General features: G+C 52.1%; 1 protein-coding gene across 1 annotated transcript in view; it reads left to right on the forward strand.

Annotated features, from left to right (window-relative positions):
* PKD1 (polycystin 1, transient receptor potential channel interacting) overlaps positions 1–17,951 on the forward strand; it is a 99,022-nt gene that overhangs the window by 43,981 nt on the left and 37,090 nt on the right. The window contains exons 5-15 of the mRNA XM_074840957.1: positions 1,365–2,033; positions 2,336–2,519; positions 6,111–6,325; positions 7,392–7,504; positions 7,584–7,710; positions 8,647–8,924; positions 9,409–10,158; positions 11,214–11,345; positions 12,970–13,145; positions 13,588–13,721; positions 14,282–17,904. Coding sequence (XP_074697058.1) covers positions 1,365–2,033; positions 2,336–2,519; positions 6,111–6,325; positions 7,392–7,504; positions 7,584–7,710; positions 8,647–8,924; positions 9,409–10,158; positions 11,214–11,345; positions 12,970–13,145; positions 13,588–13,721; positions 14,282–17,904 — 6,401 coding nt within the window. The remainder of the gene's footprint in view (positions 1–1,364; positions 2,034–2,335; positions 2,520–6,110; positions 6,326–7,391; positions 7,505–7,583; positions 7,711–8,646; positions 8,925–9,408; positions 10,159–11,213; positions 11,346–12,969; positions 13,146–13,587; positions 13,722–14,281; positions 17,905–17,951) is intronic.

Consider the following 17,951-nt stretch of genomic DNA (forward strand, 5'->3'; position numbering starts at 1 on the left):
AACCAGAGCTGGTGGGAGCCAGCTAAGCCACCTCAGTGCTCCCCAGGGCCAAAACCCAAGTGGTGGCTGCTTCTCTTTCCCCAGCCTTGCAGCACCTTGCAGGAATTATCAAAGGGAATAACACCAGCACTGTTACTCCCCTTGATAATTAGTTGTTCCCCTGTTGAACTACTTCAAGTTAGTGTGGAAACAATAATGTGAGGCTGTCTTTCGTGTAGTTCAGTGTAATGGGAGTAGGCTGGGGACAGCCTGCCAGCTACTGACAAGACAGGGAATGAAGAAGTATGACCAGGCTGGTGTTAAAAAGCAAAGTAGTTCCCATGCCGTGGTCTGCCTTGTGGGATTTTTCTTAAGAAAAGTGGCTCAGCATTTGCAGGAACGCCGTGGAGAAAGATGGACAGTTGGATGGATTCGATGTGGGAAGATCACACGAGGCTGGAGCTGTTGAGATGTTTGGGGGGAGATGTTGTAGCAACCAGCAGAAACAGAGGAGCGAACGTGGCTGGGTTGCGTGGGCAGAGCTGGAGCGGAGGCCAGGCAGTCCCAGCTGGGCTGCGGCTGTGCACGCGGCAGAGGTCCTGCCTGTGTCTTTGTGGCAGAGAAACATCCCACCCCTTGCAAGCCAGTGAGGGGGAAGTAAACTCGAGGGAATGACCTGTTGCTCTGAGAATGAGGCTGTTGTGACTGCCATCATCGTACGTGCCTGCGTGTCCGTGCGCACGTGTGTGTGTGCTCCGTGTAGCCAGGCGTGTGTTGTTCCTGTGCATCCTTCCCACGAATGCATACGTGTGCGTCCTTCCACACCCGCTGGGTGCAGGCTGTGTGAGGCACTGCCCTCTTTTCTAGCACCACATTTTGCCTGCGAGTAGGTGGGAAGCTCCGGGCTCTCCCCAAGGAGGAAGGTGACTGTGCTGCCCAAGTGTGTTTGGTTATAGACTTGTTCCTGGAAGCCCCAGGCAGATGCAGTGAAATGTGCTGCACCAGACCAAGCCAAGGTACAGCCAAGGGACAACCTTTTGTCTTGGTGTTACTTGATGGCTAGTTGTTTGGGCTCCTCTGAGGGTCAGACGGTGGCTCCATGTCCCATGACACCGTCAGGCTCTCCAAAGACCCGTTTTCTTTACTGAATATTGCTGTTCCATAAATCTGTGTGACTGGCTTGTTATTTCTGTCATCATTAATTAGCATCAAGAGTTTGGAAATCGTTGCTGAGGGATTAAAGACTTCCCAGGCAAATCTCAAAAAGGAAATGCTTGGAGTAGGAGCTGCCCAGGAGAAGTCCATTCCCAGGGGGATGGGGTGGTGTCTCTTGGAGGGTTTCACCAGTGTCAGTTTGTAAGAGGATCTTCTGTTCTGTCCCCCAGGAGCTCAATACATAACGTGTCTGACAAGCAACCACACAGAAGGGGCTGAATTTGTCATCCTCTTCACCTCTGTTCACCCTGGGAACCTCACTGAGGAGACCTGCAGTGCCCTCTGTTACGCCGAAGACCAGGAATATGGAGGTTTCAGCACCCAGGGGCAGTGTTTGTGTGGTACTGCCCATGAAACAAACTCTTCCACCGGCTGTTTGCCATTTTGCACTGAGCATTGGTCCGGGCAGGCCTGTGGTGGCCCATCACTTGTCCCCTCTCCCTTCCAGGCACAGCTGCCTGTGTCTTTCGCAGGACTCCAGCCCCGGTACAGCCTACACCAGGCCGTGCTCTTCAATGTCAGTATTCCCATTGCTGTCAGCACTTTACTGTGGGAATTTGGGGACCAGACAGAGGTTCTCAACACCACTGGAAATGCAGCTGTCCACATGTATGCCTTACCTGGGCAGTACAACGTCACTGCCACCATCTTCGTGGGCACCAAGGTCTTATATGTGCAGGCAGAAATTGAGGTGGTGGCTCCCCCCCAACAGTTAGAACTGCAGTGTCCTTCCTTGGTCAAGACAAATGAGAGTCTGGACATACGGATCCGCAACAGAGGTGGCACTGGCCTCGCGGTGGTGTACGGTATCACCGCAGAGGCTGGAGAGCTGGGCAGAGGTGAGCAGGGCTGGCTGGGTGGCTGCTGGGCAAGGGAGGGGTGGCACTGGGTCCTGGGACTTCCCTTTCCATTCCTTTCTAACGAGGAATAAGGGGTGACTCCTTTGGGCGCTCCTTGCCCCAGGCAGTGCTTTGCAATATCCTGGGCCAAGAAGACGACTGCACAGAGTGCACTTCAACAGCGAAGGGGATTTATCAGCTTCAAGAAGGGCAGGACATTCCTGGAGCCTCGCTCCCCATTGGGTTGGGGTGTGTGGGTCCATACAAAGGACATCAAGTTTGTCTTCTTCTACCTCATGCAGCAGTTCACCCCCTATGCCCCCCTGATGGCTTGGTTTTCCTGGGCAATAACCACTGCTATCAGCTGGTGGTGGAGAAGGCCGAGTGGCTGGAGGCCCAGCAGCACTGCCAGGAGCATGGCAACGGAGAGCTGGCTTTTGTGAGCAGCCCCGAGATCCAGAGCTTCTTGGTCGCTCATGTCATCAGGTAAGCGAGGAGGGTAAGGGTTAAGATTTCCGAGGGACAGGTCTTGTGTTCCTGGGGTCACATCTGGGGCCAGAGGGAGGGTCCTGCAGACAGCAGGAGAGACACTGGTCCAGGCTGAGTACGGAGAGATGGTAGGGGTGAGGCTGCTGAACAAAGGGGAGGAATAAGCAGAGCTTGAGCCCTTGCTGAACTTGGCCTTTTTGCTTAAAGGCTGTGGTGGGAAGAAGAGGAATGGGGCAGAAAGGCTGGAAGTCCGATCTGGGAATTGTGGAATTGCGGCTGGTGGGCATCTTGTACCCTACATTTGTGCGTCTGAAATGGTGCAGAGAAGTGCAGGGTCAGGAGGAAATGGGGCTGGGCCGAGCAGACCTTCCACCTGGGAGTTCAGCAAAATCTGCAGGCTGGGGTTGGGCGGTGGAGAGGTGCTCATGTGCGGAGGGTGTTTGGCTGCAAGGCAGGGCCTGAGGGCGACCTTGCAACCCGCTCCATCAGCAGAATTACAGCTGGATTGTCCCACGCGTGACAGCGGGGTGTCGAGCAGCCGCTCTGGCAGAGCCCAGGCCGGTGCTGCCTCCCCACCAGGATCCCGCGCCCCTCTGCAGCCTGAAGCCCAGACCCCTTCCCCTCTTCCTCTGCATCCGGAGAAGGACCGGCACTCCTCTCTGAGGGTCAGGCTCCAGCAGCATCTGTTCCACCTCAGGACTTGGGCTTTATAAACAGAGAACACTGGAAGTGTCAGCCTTTGATTAAATCCGCCCCTCTAAGTGCCCTTTTTGCAACCAGCTGTCTTGGAGGGGGAGAACGACCAGGAGAGCTCACAGGGGCCTGACAGCTCTTGTCAGCGCTCCCAGATGCAGATGTTGGAGGTGGCCTCTTCATAAACACAGCCCAGAAAGCACATGCGGAGGGAACAGCTGCATGTGACGTAGGCTTTGAACGGTCCTGCTGAAGGTCTGACAGCCCCTTCTCCCCAAACTTGTATCCTTGCCCCGTTCCCTTCACACCGGGATTCCTCTCGAGATTGCAGACATGTGGTCCCTGCTCCAGGGAAGAGGAATCTGTCCTTTCAGTGGGTTAGGGACTGGTCACTTGGTGCTCTGAGTTACCAGGCGTTGCGTGCAGGGCTTTTGATGGACTGCAGTGCAAGGAAATCATGAGACCTCGGAAGGGAATGAGCCGCCCAAGCTGTTCCCCAGCTGCTGCCCCACGTTGCTGTCCTCCCTGGCCCCCTTTATTTCATGTATTTATTTTATTAATCCATTCAGATAAACATGAATGAGGCAGTTCCAGGATGCGATTTCCCTGGCGATAAAAGTCAAATCAACTGAGCCGCAGGTTTTTGGAACATGCAGCCTCCATCATTTCTTGTGGGAAAATGACAGAAGCAGAAATCTGTTTCCCATTAGAGCGTGCAGCAGCGAGGACTGCTCTCTCCTCTGCTTCGCTCCTGTCGTCCGATGGCCTCCCCAGGAGCAGTATGTGCTGAGCTGGTCCCCTCCCTGCCCACGCCCCTTCCAGGGCACCCCGCTTTCCCCTCCGAGGCAGTGCAGGGAGCCCCTCTCCCCTTCCAAGCTGTCTCAGGCTTCTTTCTGCTCCTGCTGCCCCGAGCAGGGCAGCTTGGTCCTTCCTCAGAGGCAGAGGGATGCTCATATCTTGCTTTGGAAAAGGATGTCGAGAGTCCTCTTGTTCCTCTCTGCAAGGTAGTGGGCCAGGCAGTGGGGCAGGGGTGGGAAACAAGCCAGCCAGCCTATTTCTTCTTCTTTTTTTTTTTCTTTTTTTTGATGACTTGCAGTTAGATCATAGCTGGAATTAGAAAAGGAAAATCTCTATCGAGTTTTACTGATGGCAGCAAACAGGCGGTTTCGTAGCCTGTTCTCCCTAATCCCCTGCCAGTGGTTCGGGAGCAGAGCACAGCGGTTATTTATTTTTTAATCTTATTTGCAATGAAAACTACTGATTCACGGAACAGTTATTTTCGTCGTCGTTTTTCAGCATGACCTCATTAATCATTTCATCTGGCTGAGCCCAGTGGTGGAGAGACACCGATTCCCTCCCTGGTCTGCTTTTTGCAGAGCAGTTGTACCTCCCTGGCCGTAGCAGAATTGATTGCAACCTGCAGGAGGGAACGTGGAGAAGAAGCTCGGGGCTTTGAAGGGTGTATGATGAGGCTGTTCCCCCCCACCCCAGAAGTTAATATGGAACAAATGCCTCACTTTCTGCTGGGTGCGATTAGAAACAGTTGTCCAGGCTGTTTGTGGCTATGAAAGACCACTCAGCACTTTCCACCAGAATCTCTGCTGGGGTGCGGCCAGTTTCCAAATGTGGAAGGGACATTGAGTCTTCCTAAAATGATCCTGGCAGTTTCTTGTGTATGTGGGGTTCATCTCCCTGCAGTGCTTTGGCCTCTGCTGCTGGTGTCTCGGCCCCCCACGGCTGCTGCCTTTCAGCGGGGGCTGAGGAGCTGATTATCTCCCAGCAGCCACACCAAAGATCCCCCGATTTGAACAGCAGCTCCCGTACCTGGCACTGTCCGGGGTTTAATCCTGCACTGGTGCCAGTTCCACTTCCAGTGGAGAATTGCCTAGTGGCAAATTCCACAGGTCTGCAGAAATAAAACAAAAGTTTTCTAAAATATACAGCTTTTTTGGACAGTTTTGTGTGACTGTACCATTAAGTCATGACTTAATAGATGCTTAAAAGTGTCTGTGGGGGTCATAGCTGCTCTCCTGAGAGGGGTCTGAGGCTCAAGACAACCTGCTGGTGCTCCTTAGTTTGCAGCTAATCCCACTCCCTGTGTGTGTAGGGTTTACTCCGCCGTGGGGGAGCTGGTCTCAGATCTTGCAGCCCCCACGAGCCCTCCGTGTGCGCTGGGAGGGGAGACCAGGTGATATTAATAAATATATTGATAGGAAGGAAGCGACTCCAACTTGGGGAAGCAGAAGATGTGCAGTTGGAGGGAGTGCTGGCAATGTCTGAAAGCAATAAACCCTTGTGGTTCTCTTCTCCAGCCAGTGTCATCTCCCGCTCTGATAATTGTGCTGTACCAGTTGTGGCTGGTATGAATCAGCACTTACCAGTATGTCACGAGCTCTGTGGTGCTGATGGAGCCTTTTAACTGGGTCCTCTCGTAACTTCGATGAGAGAGACTGGCATTTTTGGCATGGGGTGACTCAAGTCGTGGTCCCCTGAGCTGCTGCTCTCTCCCAGCTCCGCTGCACCGTGGTGTTGGTGTTGGTTGCTCGCTCTGGATCCTTTTGGCTCAGCTCTGCCCTCAGTTTCTCAAAGGACACGTGGCTTTCTGTAGCTCTTAGGACAGAGGTTGGAAGGGCTGGTAGGCAGCAGGATGGTGTGCTGTGAAGGAGCTGGTATTGAAGAGCCAGGTTCTGGTGGTAGAATGGATACTAAAATCGTTTAGTAACTAAAAGGTTCCGTTAAATGCACCCTGTGACACCCTATGAAACTGTTGTTGTTAAGATTATTATTTTCATAGAGAACCATAGATGGCATCTATCCCAGATCTTTCTAATGCTCATGATTTCCTGAAATCCCCCCCCCCTCTTTTTTTTTTTTTAATTTTTTTTTTTTTTGAAGGAGCCTCGATGTCTGGATTGGATTCAATGATTTTGCAAGCACTGGAGCACAGCAAAGAGGTGAAGGATTTAATCTGGAGAGCTGTCAGAACTGGCTGCCAGGAGAACCCCATCCGTCAAACGCTGACCACTGTGTCCGCATGGGCCCAACGGGCCAGTGTAACACAGACCTGTGCATGGCCAAGCACAGCTACGTCTGCGAGTACAAGCTGAAAGGTGGGCTCTGCTTCCCTCCTGCTGCTGCTGGCCTCGAGGGCAGGCGGGTATCCCGCTCGCTGGCATGTGCCAAGGAAAAATAGGGCTGCATGGAGGGGGTGAGCCAGAGCATCACCCCAGATCCAGTGGGACTGGCAGCAACCACAGTATTCCCAAGAGAGGCTTGACTGATAAACTTTCAGAAATCTGACCTCAGCCCAAAGGGAAAAATTTGGCCCGCTCCAATCTTTGCTATCAATAGAAATAGAGAGAGGAGCAAAGCTCCGAGGCAGAGCTGTGGAAGTAGCTTTTCTCTCTTCCTTAAGCAGTCTGTGCTGCTGCCAGGATCTGAGGCCATGGTGCTGCCTTGGTGACTCTCGCTGGCCTTCTGTGGCACCTCGTAGTTTGTGAGATGTTGGAGTCTTGTGACTTAAAAGACTATTGGGCTTTGGAGATCATTAGGTGAGCTTTTATGTGGTGTATGCTGTGCAGGTTTCTGCTTATGCAGCTTCCCAAATCTCCCAAAGCAGTGTGGGGAGTAAGAAAGAGAAGCAGAAAGGAGATGAAATATGGGAGAAGGTTTAGGTAAGATGGAAAAGCCATCGCTAGGCAGAGAGCCCAGTGGCCCTGGTTGTGCTCAGTCTCCAGAGCCTGACCTGGCTGTGAGTGAGCCAGAGGCATTGCCACTGGTGGAAACTGGCTGGTCCTGGCCACTTTTCCCAAGTCCAGGGAGACAGGGAGGGTGGGGAGTGCACCTCATGCTCAGAAGTGTGAAGCAAATCATGGGGTGTTGGAAGGGAGAAGTATTTGCAGAGTTCCTAGAAGTCAAAGTTGCTGAGAATTGCAGATGCAAACATTAGTTGTGCAGGGTGAGAAAGAAGTCAAAACATCTGTAAGAAGACAAAGGAAACTACAGGATTACAGCAACTGCTTCTCCAGTAAAGCTGAAGTTACAGATTCCTGACTGGTCCAAGCCCTACTACAGCTTTGCTGCGCGGTGTGAGCAAGCAGGAGCAGGGTGGGGGGAATAGCTTCAGGCCTTGCTGAGTCTCACGGGCTTTGTTCAAACATGTTCCTTTGTAAACAGGAGTTCTCTTAAATGCCAAAAACTTCTTTGTGGGGGACCCTGAGTTTCACACACATGAGGCTGTGAAAAATGTGACAGAAGATGTGCTGTCAGCTCCGTGGCAAGCTGTGGAGGTAAGAAGGGTTTGGCATCCCGCTGCTGCGAGGGAGCCCAGGGAGACACGGGCAGGTGAGAGCCTTGTTTGCTTTGCAGGTGATGGTGTTCCCTGAGCTGGCGTTCAGGCACGAGGGATATTTGACTGCCCTGGAGTTTGTGACACAGGAACTGCATCAACCCGTTCAAGTGAGGTTCCAGGTGCATAGACCGGTAGACGGAGAAGGTGAGGCATCTCCTCTCAACGCTTGTGGTATTGTTGGAGCTGACGCTATCAGGGCCACATCAGACTGAGGGTGTGTGGCCTTCTTGTGGCCCTTCTGTCTTCAGAGCAGGAGCTTTGAAGCCTTAAAGGCTCAGAGACTTGGTTCTCATTTTTTGAGGAGACTAAAGTGCAAAATCTGCAGGTGTGGTTGGACAGCCTGAGGTTGCCTTGGAGAAGTGGTTGTCCTGGAGAAAGTAATAGAGGGAGAAACGTGTCTCAATGCATGAAGAAAATGTGAGTGTAAGGAACGTGTCTAGAAGGGAATTAATCTGAGCTGTGCTTTTGTACTTTGGGAAGACATGACATTAAAATGGGAATGTGTTCTGGTCCATCTGGCCCCACAGGTTAAAGAGGAAGAACATTTTTCTGAGCCCATTTTTTCCTGATGGATGAGATAATCTAATAAGCCTTTTCTGCCTTGTACAACAGCTCAATAGTCAGTTTTGGCAACAATTAATTTTGCAGCAGAATGTTTGCTGTAGCCATAGGGTTGGCTGGTTACAAAAGGATATTTTTTGACACTGAAAACCTGATACTTTGACACAGAAACATTAACTTAAGAAAAGTTGCTTAATGTGTTTTCAGTGTCAAAGACAGCTCTGCCTTTGGTTGGACTCACTTTCGCTTGAACATAGATCTCTTTTAGATTGCAAATTGGTGCATTCTCACAGGAAAAGAGACTAACTTTGTTTTTAATGATCTTCGTGCCTTTGTGAAATTTTCCAGTAAGCAGGACACTTGTCTTATGTAGCACCAGGATGTGTTGCAGTTGCAGCTTTTGCTAAGAGTGGAGCCATCATCAAAGTGAAAAAAAATGGTGAATTTGGAGCAAAGAAGTGCACTAGAAGGGTTACTTGTCAGAATAGTGATTGTTGCTTTCCCTTTCACTTCTTCCAGACTACCAGGAGGGAAAAAATGCTACAGAACCATTCCCCACTGCTCAGGATGATGGGAACTGGACGCTACTTGAATGTCCTCCTGGTTTCGAGTGGTGTCATTTGACTAATTTGTGCTCGTCACTGAACAACTGCTGCAACGCGACCAAGTGTGCCAACAGTTCCCTTGCCAGCAGCCCTACCCCCGTTTCCCCTCAGCACAATGAAAGCCAGCTCAGCTATGAACTCATTGAGGAATTTCTCTTTACAATACCAGCTGGCCCTTCTTCCCAGTATCTGGTCAGTGTTTATTAGCTGTTGTAACCAGTGAGTAGGTGGGGCAGTTTTCTTTGTTTTGAGTTCTTTGGGTTAATATGGACTTGTTCCCAATGTGCAGATGGAGACACTAAAGTCCATTCAAAGGAAATGACTTGCCCAGTGTCACACAGGCCACCACTTTCTGTCGTCCCCACGCTGTGCCCCGGACTCCCTGCAGTAACCTGCTGCAGTAGCACAGTGGGTCAGAAGGCCCTGCAGGTGTGCTGGGCTGTTCCCATCGCACTTACGGAGCAGAGACAGAGCACGAAGCTGACTTCTGTGTTAGCACATGTGATTCAGAGTGGCCAAGGAGTGGTGAAATGTCTCCCCATGCTGTGTTTGGATCTGTGGCTTTTCTGTTGGTTTCCACTTGGCAGGAAATCCAGCTCTCTTACCCAGGCAAGAGTTGGGTACCGAGTGCTCTTAACTTGAGGCATTAACCCAAAAATGTCTCCTCTCTCTGCAGGTCACATTCAGAAAAGAAAATATTTTTGTCAGGGCTGAGGATGTCTTCAGTATCCAGCACAACGCAGGCTTGGGCTTACTCCTCCAGTGCCAGCCAAGTACCACATCTCCTTACAGAACCAACGTCTTAATCATGAACTCCTCAGAGTGGGCACTGGGTCTGTCTGATGGCTCCATCGGTGCCACCTGGATAAACAACACCGTTTGCTCTCTCCGAGTTCGCTACGCCGAGGAACAACTGGTCCCGGTGATCAGCCCCCACAATGCAGGGCTGGAGCATCCAGGCCGCTACACGGTCAGAGCCAGTGTGGACAACGGGTTCTTCAGCACCAATCTATCTTGCAGTTTCTGGGTGACCTCCTGGGTGTCAGGCCTGCGGGTGATCCACCCTGCTCCTCAGGGCGGCAGGGTGTACCTACCATCCAACCACACCACCCTGGTTGTCAAAATCTCCTCGGGGGTGAATGCGACAGCTAGCTGGCTGGGGGACAACCACACCTTCCCCTTCGAGGGGTCCTGCCCAGCGGCTGTTGCGCCGCTGACGACTGACTGTGCCAGGGAGACCAACGACACCTGGTTTGCTGTGGTCAGCCTGAGCGGCCTCAGGGAGGGGGCGAGCACCCACGTGCTTGTTGTGGACAACGCCGTGAGCTCCCAGAACATCACCGTCATGGTGAAAGTGGAGGAGCCCATCCGCGGGCTGCGGGCCACCCCTGACCCCGAGAGCAGAGTCCTGCTAAATACACGAGTGGTGAGTGATTACCACTGCTTTTAATTCGTGGGTAGAGGGTTTAGCCTTGCTAAGGGTGTGTGTTTGGCTCACGAGGAGGGCTGGGGCCGGGTGTAGCACTGCTTGCTGCTAAGCGCCGGCTCCCAGGCCATGCAGCCAGCGCTGCTGCAGACACAGGCATGTGGCAGAAAGCACTGGGGCTCTCCAGCAGGAAGGCAGCTCAGCTGTGCCTTCTCTTTAATTCCCTCAGAGGTAAGGCAGCATCTCCTGGTAGGGGAATACTGGCTTTCCGGTTGTACAGAAAATTTGAAGCATTTTGAAAGGCCAGTATTTACCATCTTTTGACTTGTCAGGGTAGTTATTCCTTGTTTAGGTTTGCTCTACTAAATCCTTATATCAGCTGGCTGAAGCTATAAAAATGTTTCATCCATCCATCCAAGTCTTGGAGTTACTCTGGTGTTTGCAGTCTTTTTTTTTCTCAAATCCCCTGTTCCCAGAGCTACAGCCAAGCCCCAGGAACCTGCTCAATAACTGCCCATCAGTATCTGTGAAATGCTCTGTTCAACTCTGGCTGCTTCCAGCAGAACCCTGTGCCTGCAATGCCTGTTGGTCTCGCCCTTCCTGGCTGCCATGGTCTGCTCAGGAGGCACTGTAGGAGTGAGGAGGGAGCCCACCCTGTCCAGAGCAGGTCAGGCCTTTGGGTCAGGCACCATCAATAGATGAAGGTCAGAGACTCAGCTTACAGGTGTAGCTAAAACTGAGTTTTTTCTGCAAAGATATCGGAAAGTTTTTTAGCCAGCAAGAAAGAGAGCTGATGACAAGAGCAGAGCCCGAGGGTGTGGGAGCAGGCAGCGTGGGTTCTGCTCCCTGCTCTGCTCTTGATTTACGGAGTCAGGGTCTGCATTTCTCTGTCAGCAGCAAAGCCCCAGATGATCTTGCAAGACCTCTGTGTCTTACAGGTGTGTGACGCCTCCCAGTCTGGCTCCGCTCCCTCTCCAGTTCAACTGGAGATCTCCTGGGAAGTGCTGTGCGTGCTTTTCTCTTGCACTAGTATAAAATGTCCTCATGCCTTTCAGAGCTACGTCCCTGTGATGGAAGCTGGGTCAGATGTGACTTTCCGATGGACAGTAGATGATAAGCCATCTTTCACTTTTTACAATGTTGTCTTCAATGTTATCTACCAAAGCCCAGCTGTGTACAAGCTTTCGGTAAGCCAAGGCCTTTCCCATGATACCATTTTAATCCTGGGTTTCCATTTCATCCCACAAAGGAAGCAGATAAAGCAGCAGGGAGAGGAGAGGGCAGAGTTGAGTTGAGGAGGTTTTCACTCTGCTCCTAACGAGCTCGTCTGCTATTCCTCACTGAGCTGCTCTCGCAAATGCAAGTAGTAAGTTCTTTCCTTTACAGCTGGCTTCTCTGTCTTCCTCGCTGTTACTTTCGCTTCTGTTCTCCATGTTCTCCTTTCTGTTCATGGAGCGTGTCTGTCCTCACTGCTCCCCAGCAGGAAGGAGGCAGGGAGCCGCACTGCAGGGTGCTGGCCGCTGCTTTGGCAGGCAGGAGATGTGGAGTCAGAAGCAGGCAGAGGCAGGACGCAAACATTCAGACTTTCACAGGGAGGACAGAGCTTCTGCCACAAGCTCTTCCGCTCTCTGTCCCATTCTCTTCCTACTGGTGCAGCCTGGAACAGTGGGTTTTGTTGTGACCCCAGAAGAAGGATAGAGCAGAGAGTCTGGGCAGAGGGAGGTATCTGTTGTGGAAGAGGAGTTCACCTCTGACCAGAACGTCTTCCTGCATCATGCCATGTACTGCTGTGCAGAGTCCTGGTCTGCCTCCAAGCTGCTTGATCCGTTCGCAGGGTAACTGCTCGCTTCCTGACGAGACTCCAGCCCTAGCTCTGAGGGTGCACGAGCACTAATTTGCTTGGGGCAGCACTGTGCTGAGGAACACTAATTTGCTGGGTGAAGCACTGTGCTGACAAGCCTGGATTGCTTTTACTTACAGAGTTGACAAGGTGGCATTAGCCTGGGGCCCACTGGGTTCAGTGTAACACATCCACAGAAGCCTAGACACAAAGAGCTTTCAGCTGTGGGGCGGGAGGTCTCTATTTAACTGGGTTTGAAGGATCTCTTCTGCCAGGAGCTCAGCTCTCCTGCAGGTGGTGTCAGGATGCGTCGTCATTAGGTGCCATGTCAGTGTTACATGCTTAGTAATCTTGAGGATCCTGCTCTACTTCTGTCATGTCTCTTCAGTCTCCTACCTGTCCATTCTCCCTTTCCTTCATCTGCCCAACTTTGCTCTCCCTCTCTGTGCCCACTCCACCCAGACTGCTGGAGCTGCACTTGGTGTGCTTGATTTCTGAGTCTCTCCCATCCCCACTCTCTGTGCTTGGGGCCACTCATCTGCCTCTGTCCTCAGGAAACTGGGTGGCTCTTGTCCCCTTGGTGGCAGCAGGAGTCTGGTGACAGTGTGCGGGGCACATCGGTGCAGGCAAGGGGGTAACTGGCAAGTTCAGAGCCAGAGGAGTCTCAGATGAGAAGCTCTTCTCCTCATCCTCTTGCTGTAGAACCAGCCCTCCCCTGGACTGACATTAGCAGTGGAAGTGTGATGGCTCCAGCGAGAGCTGGCTTCGCCAGGGGGGTGACCTTCCAGTCTGTGCTGCTTTCCAGTGCCATTGTGGCTATTGCCCCCGCCTCCCTGTCTGACAGGCTGCTCTTCTCTGGCCTAACCTGCTCCTGCCTGTGGGACCTTGTAGCACAGTGAAGCCCCCCTCGAGGAGAGGGCAGCACAGCAAGGTGATCCCAAATGCATTCTTTGTCCCACTGTCCTTCCCAGCTCACCGCCTCCAACCACGTCAGTAACTTTACAGTCAATTACAATGTCACGGTGGAGATGATGAATAAGATGAAGAACCTGACTGTGTTGGGTGTCCTGCCGGTCCTCCCTCAGAACAGCACCGTGGAGCTTACGGCAAGAGTTCAGGTCGATTCAGCTGTGGATGCTATGTTCCTGTGAGTCTTTTGCAAGTTGCCCGAACTTAGGATCTTACTGTGCGTAGCTTACCAGTCCTGCCTGCACTATTTCTCTTCCCAGGGCCAGCTGATGTCCAATGGCCCATTTCTCAGCTGCTGTCTAGTTAATTTGAAATCCCTGCAAGTGTGGTTCAGTCACACTGGCTGGGACCTGAAGTTCAGGCTGAAAGACTTTTCTTTTAAAGGATTGCAGCAGTGCTTTAATATTGGGTTCCTCCTCTTCTTCCCAGTCTGTACTCCTCGCACAGAGAGAATTCTACAGCACTGGGCACAGCTACAGCTTTGATACTTGACATTATTCTTCCTATGGTTTTCCTGGAAACCCCAGCCTGAAAGACAGCCCTAGGCCAGGCTAGGCTTCCTCTGGGATTTCCGTGGTTCTCCTGTTGTGCAGTGTAACGTGGTTTGCATGTTTCTCCAGGTGGGATTTTGGAGATGGTGTCCAGGAGACATACCTGTTCAAACCTCCCTACAACAAGTCTTTCCTTGTTCCTGATCCCAGTGTCCATGAGGTTGTAATTGAGCACAATGTTTCACACGTCTATCAAGACCCAGGTATGCTCAGGACAGTTCTTTGGGGAAGAAGGGGCTTGGGCTTTTTTGTTGCGTGGGGGTTACAGGGCACCTTCAAATAAAACAATGGCTTGAAAGTCGTTACCTCGTTCCTGAGCAAAGAGCCAGAGTGACTGGATGTCTCCAGCGATCACCATCCTCTGTAGCTCTGTTTCTAGAAGTTTGTCCGCACTGTAAGAAGCAAGACCACCACGCACAGTCCCCTTTTTGGGCAGTCTCAGCAGATAGATTAGCTCCGTGCTGATGGGAGAGGGGTAGGGAGCCCTGCTGCGGGCAGCAGGAAGGGGGCCTGTTTTGTAAGCAAATAGAAAGAAAATCTTTTCTCTGTATCTGTCAGACTGGCTCCTCTGTTGGCATTTGGTCCCCACATGCATGGCCTGGTTGTAGTTCCTGCTTGTCATGGAGCAGAGGAGGGAAGCCCAGGCTGTGCACGGTGCAGGAGCAGAGCAGCCCCCAGTCATGCTCCCTGCACTCTGCAGCACCGAGCAAGCTGTCGCACAAGCATGTCCTCACAACTGTCTTTTTCTGGTCTTCCAATGCAGGCGAATATGCCCTGATGGTTCTTGTGTCAAACCAATTTGAGAACCTCACCCACTTGACCCCAGTGCACATCTACAGTTACTTGATTGATGTGAAGATGGAAGTAGAGGAGAACGTTTTAGTTGTGAGCCGTCCGGTCACCTTCAGAGCCAATCCGCTGCCATCTCCTTACGGTGTCGTCTACACCTGGGACTTCGGGGATGGGTCCTCCCTGCTGACAGCGAGCCAGTCTCCAGTGACATACAGCTACCCCAGGAGAGGGGTGTACAACATCACCGTGACGGCGAACAATACCATAAGCAGTGTGGAGACAGTTGAGTGCTACCAAGTGTTCGAAGAGATCACTGGGCTCCGTGTTTCCGCAGACGAGGCAGCAGAGCTGGGAGCATCTGTGAGCATTAATGCCTCGGTGCAGACGGGGGACAGTATCACCTGGATATTCGATATGGGGGACGGGACGGTGCTGAGGAGGCAGGTGCCGGTGGTGGAACACGTGTACATAAAGGACATCAACTGCACTGTGAACGTGACAGCTGTGAATCCCGTGAACTCTGTCTCCCAGTCTGTGCCTGTTCGGATATTTGTCCTGGAAGTACTCAAAATAGAGCCAACTTCTTGCATCCTTGAGCACCCGGACGTGCAGCTCACGGCGTATGTGACGGGGAATCCTGATGAATACATCTTTGATTGGACTTTTGGAGATGGCTCGTCCAATGTCACAATCAGTGGGGACCCTGCGGTGATGCACAACTTCACCCGAAGTGGGACGTTCCCCCTCTCCCTGACTCTCTCAAGCAGGTTTAACAAAGCTCACTATTTCACCAGCGTCTGTGTGGAGCCAGAGATAGTCAATGTCACCCTTCTCCCCTCCAAGCAGTTTGTGAGGCTTGGTGAAGAGAGCAGCTTCCAGGTCAGTGCCGTGCCTCTCTACCAGTACCGCTACCGCTGGGATTTCGGGAACAATGAGTCCACTAGATCGAGTGGGACTGAAGTGACCTACACCTACAAGAACACGGGGATCTTCCTGGTCACCGTGACCGTCTCCAACAATGTCTCTTTCAACAATGACACAGCGTTTGTGGAAGTCCAGGAACCGGTTGGGGTAGCAAAGATTGAATATAACGGGACAAATGTTTTGGAGGTGAACCAGATCTACCTGTTCTCTGCCAGCATGAATGGAACCAAAGTGAATTACTGTTGGGACTTTGGAGACGGCACTATGCAGCCTGGCCAAATCGCTGCCCACTCCTACAACAACACAGGCCATTACACTATTAGTGTGACAGGCCGGAATGATGTCAGCTTTAATGAGACCGTCATCGACATCACAGTGAAACGTCGGCTCCATGGGCTGACCATCAATGCCAGCAGGACAGTGGTGCCGTTGAATGGCTCGGTCAGTTTTGTAGCCACGCTTGTAGCTGGCAGTGCCATCCGGTACTCATGGATCCTCTGTGACCGCTGCACTCCTATCCAAGGCTCGTCCACAATTTCCTACACTTTCCGGTCCGTGGGCACATTCAATGTCATTGTGACAGCAGAGAACAAGATCAGCTCGTTGCAGGACAGCATCTACGTCTACGTCCTGGAGCAGATTGAAGGCCTGCAGGTGGCTGGCAGTGACCTGGTGGAAGACGTGTATTTCCCAACTAACAAAACACTCCATTTGCAGGCGGTGGTGAGAGAGGGAACAAACATCTCTTACAGCTGGGTAGCCCAACGGGATGGCAGTGCTGTGCAGACCTTCACTGGGAAAACCTTCTCCTTGAGCATCCTAGAAGCTGGAAACTACACTGTCTATCTGAAAGCCACTAATATGCTGGGCTGCGCAACTGCTAACAGGACACTGGAGTTCATTGAAAGCATCGGTCTTCTGAAGCCTTATGCCTTCCCCAACCCAGTTGCTATTAATGCCTCCGTTAACATAAGTACCACCATAACCAGTGGCACTGGCATCACGTATATTTGGTATCTAGAAGATGGCTTCTCCCCTGTTACCTCTGAACCCTTTATTATATACTCCTTCCAAAGCCCTGGAGTGATCGAGGTTGTCATCGGAGCAGAAAACAAGCTGGATTCAACCAATGCAACAATTAATATCCTTGTAGAGGAGGTCATAGAGGGGCTGAGTATAGGGACTGCAGAACTGGACTGTAGATATGTCTCATCGGGCTCCACGGTGGTCTTTGAGGGGGAGCTGCAGAAAGGGACTGAAGTGACGTGGCTCTGGGAGGTGCCAAATGGCACGTTGACTGGCCAGTCCGTGGCAGTCACATTCCCCACAGCAGGGTTTTATACGGTCTATCTGAACGCGTCGAACGACATCAGCTGGGCTCTGGCCAGCAGGAATATCTCAGTACTGGACAGGATTCAAGGACTGGAAGTTCTTGCCAGCAAGAAGGTGGTGGAGCCAGGGGAACAGGTCACCTTTGTGATCAGGATGTTGTCAGGTACCTCTGTGAGTTACTTGGTGAGCATAAGTGGGGACTACTCCGTGGTGCTCAACGGGTCCAAGTACACACATGAGTTCACCAAGAGTGGTGATTATTTGGTAACGGTCACGGTACAGAACCAAATCAGCATCGCCCATGCCCAGGTGCTCATCTCTGTCCTGGAGGCTGTCCGTGACGTGCAGCTCTTGAACTGCTGTGAGGAAGGCATACCCACGGGCACGGAGAAGAGCTTCAGTGCCCAGGTGGGGAGTGGTTCCCGCGTCTCATTCTCCTGGCAGTTCTCCCTGCAGAAAGAGCAAGGTCGATCCGTGATCACTATGGTAGGAGAGAGTGTTTCCTACACTCCAGAAGCTGCAGGGCTGCTCGAGATTCACCTCAACGCCTTCAATGACTTGGGAGGTATCAATATCACCAGAACCATCCAGGTCCAAGACCCAATAGTCCAGGTCTCCCTCACTGCCTCCAATGCCTTTGTCAACAGGACGGCGGTGTTTGAAGCAGCAGTGGTGCCCAGCAGCAGGAGTGTTGAGTTCTTGTGGACCTTTGGGGATGGCTCTTCCACTCAAATGACCAAGGTTGCAGTGGCCAACTATTCTTACCTGAGCCCTGGGGATTACCTGGTGGAGGTGAATGCCACCAATCTCATCAGCTTCTTCATAGCCCACCTCACTGTCACTGTCAAAGTCCTGGAGTGTGAGGAGCCAGAGGTGGAGTTAGCCTTGCCCCCTCAAGTAGTCATGAAGCGGTCCCAGAGGAACTACCTGGAGGCACAGATCGACCTCCGAGGGTGCATCAAGTACCAGACAGAGCACCTGTGGGAGATCTACCAAGCACCCAGCTGCTTGAACTTGGACAACTCCAGCAGGATCCGTCTGCCGAATGTTGATGTCAACAGGCCCCAGCTAGTTATACCGAAGCTTGCCCTGGAAGTTGGGAACTATTGCTTCATCTTTATTGTCTCCTTTGGAGACACCCCATTGTCCAAAAGCATCTTTGCCAACGTAACTGTGATACCAAGTAAGCTGGTCCCAATCATTGATGGGGGGTCATACCGTGTATGGTCCAACACTCAGGACTTAATCTTGGACGGGGAGAAGTCCTATGACCCGAACTTGGATAACGGTGAACAGACTCCGTTGTTATACGATTGGTCTTGTACGTTCTCCTCCAAGGTAAGAGCAGTTCTGCACAGCGAGGGAGGGTGATCATTTGGGAGCTC

The sequence above is a fragment of the Strix aluco genome, chromosome 15, assembly GCF_031877795.1.
Source record: "Strix aluco isolate bStrAlu1 chromosome 15, bStrAlu1.hap1, whole genome shotgun sequence".
NCBI lineage: Eukaryota > Metazoa > Chordata > Aves > Strigiformes > Strigidae > Strix > Strix aluco.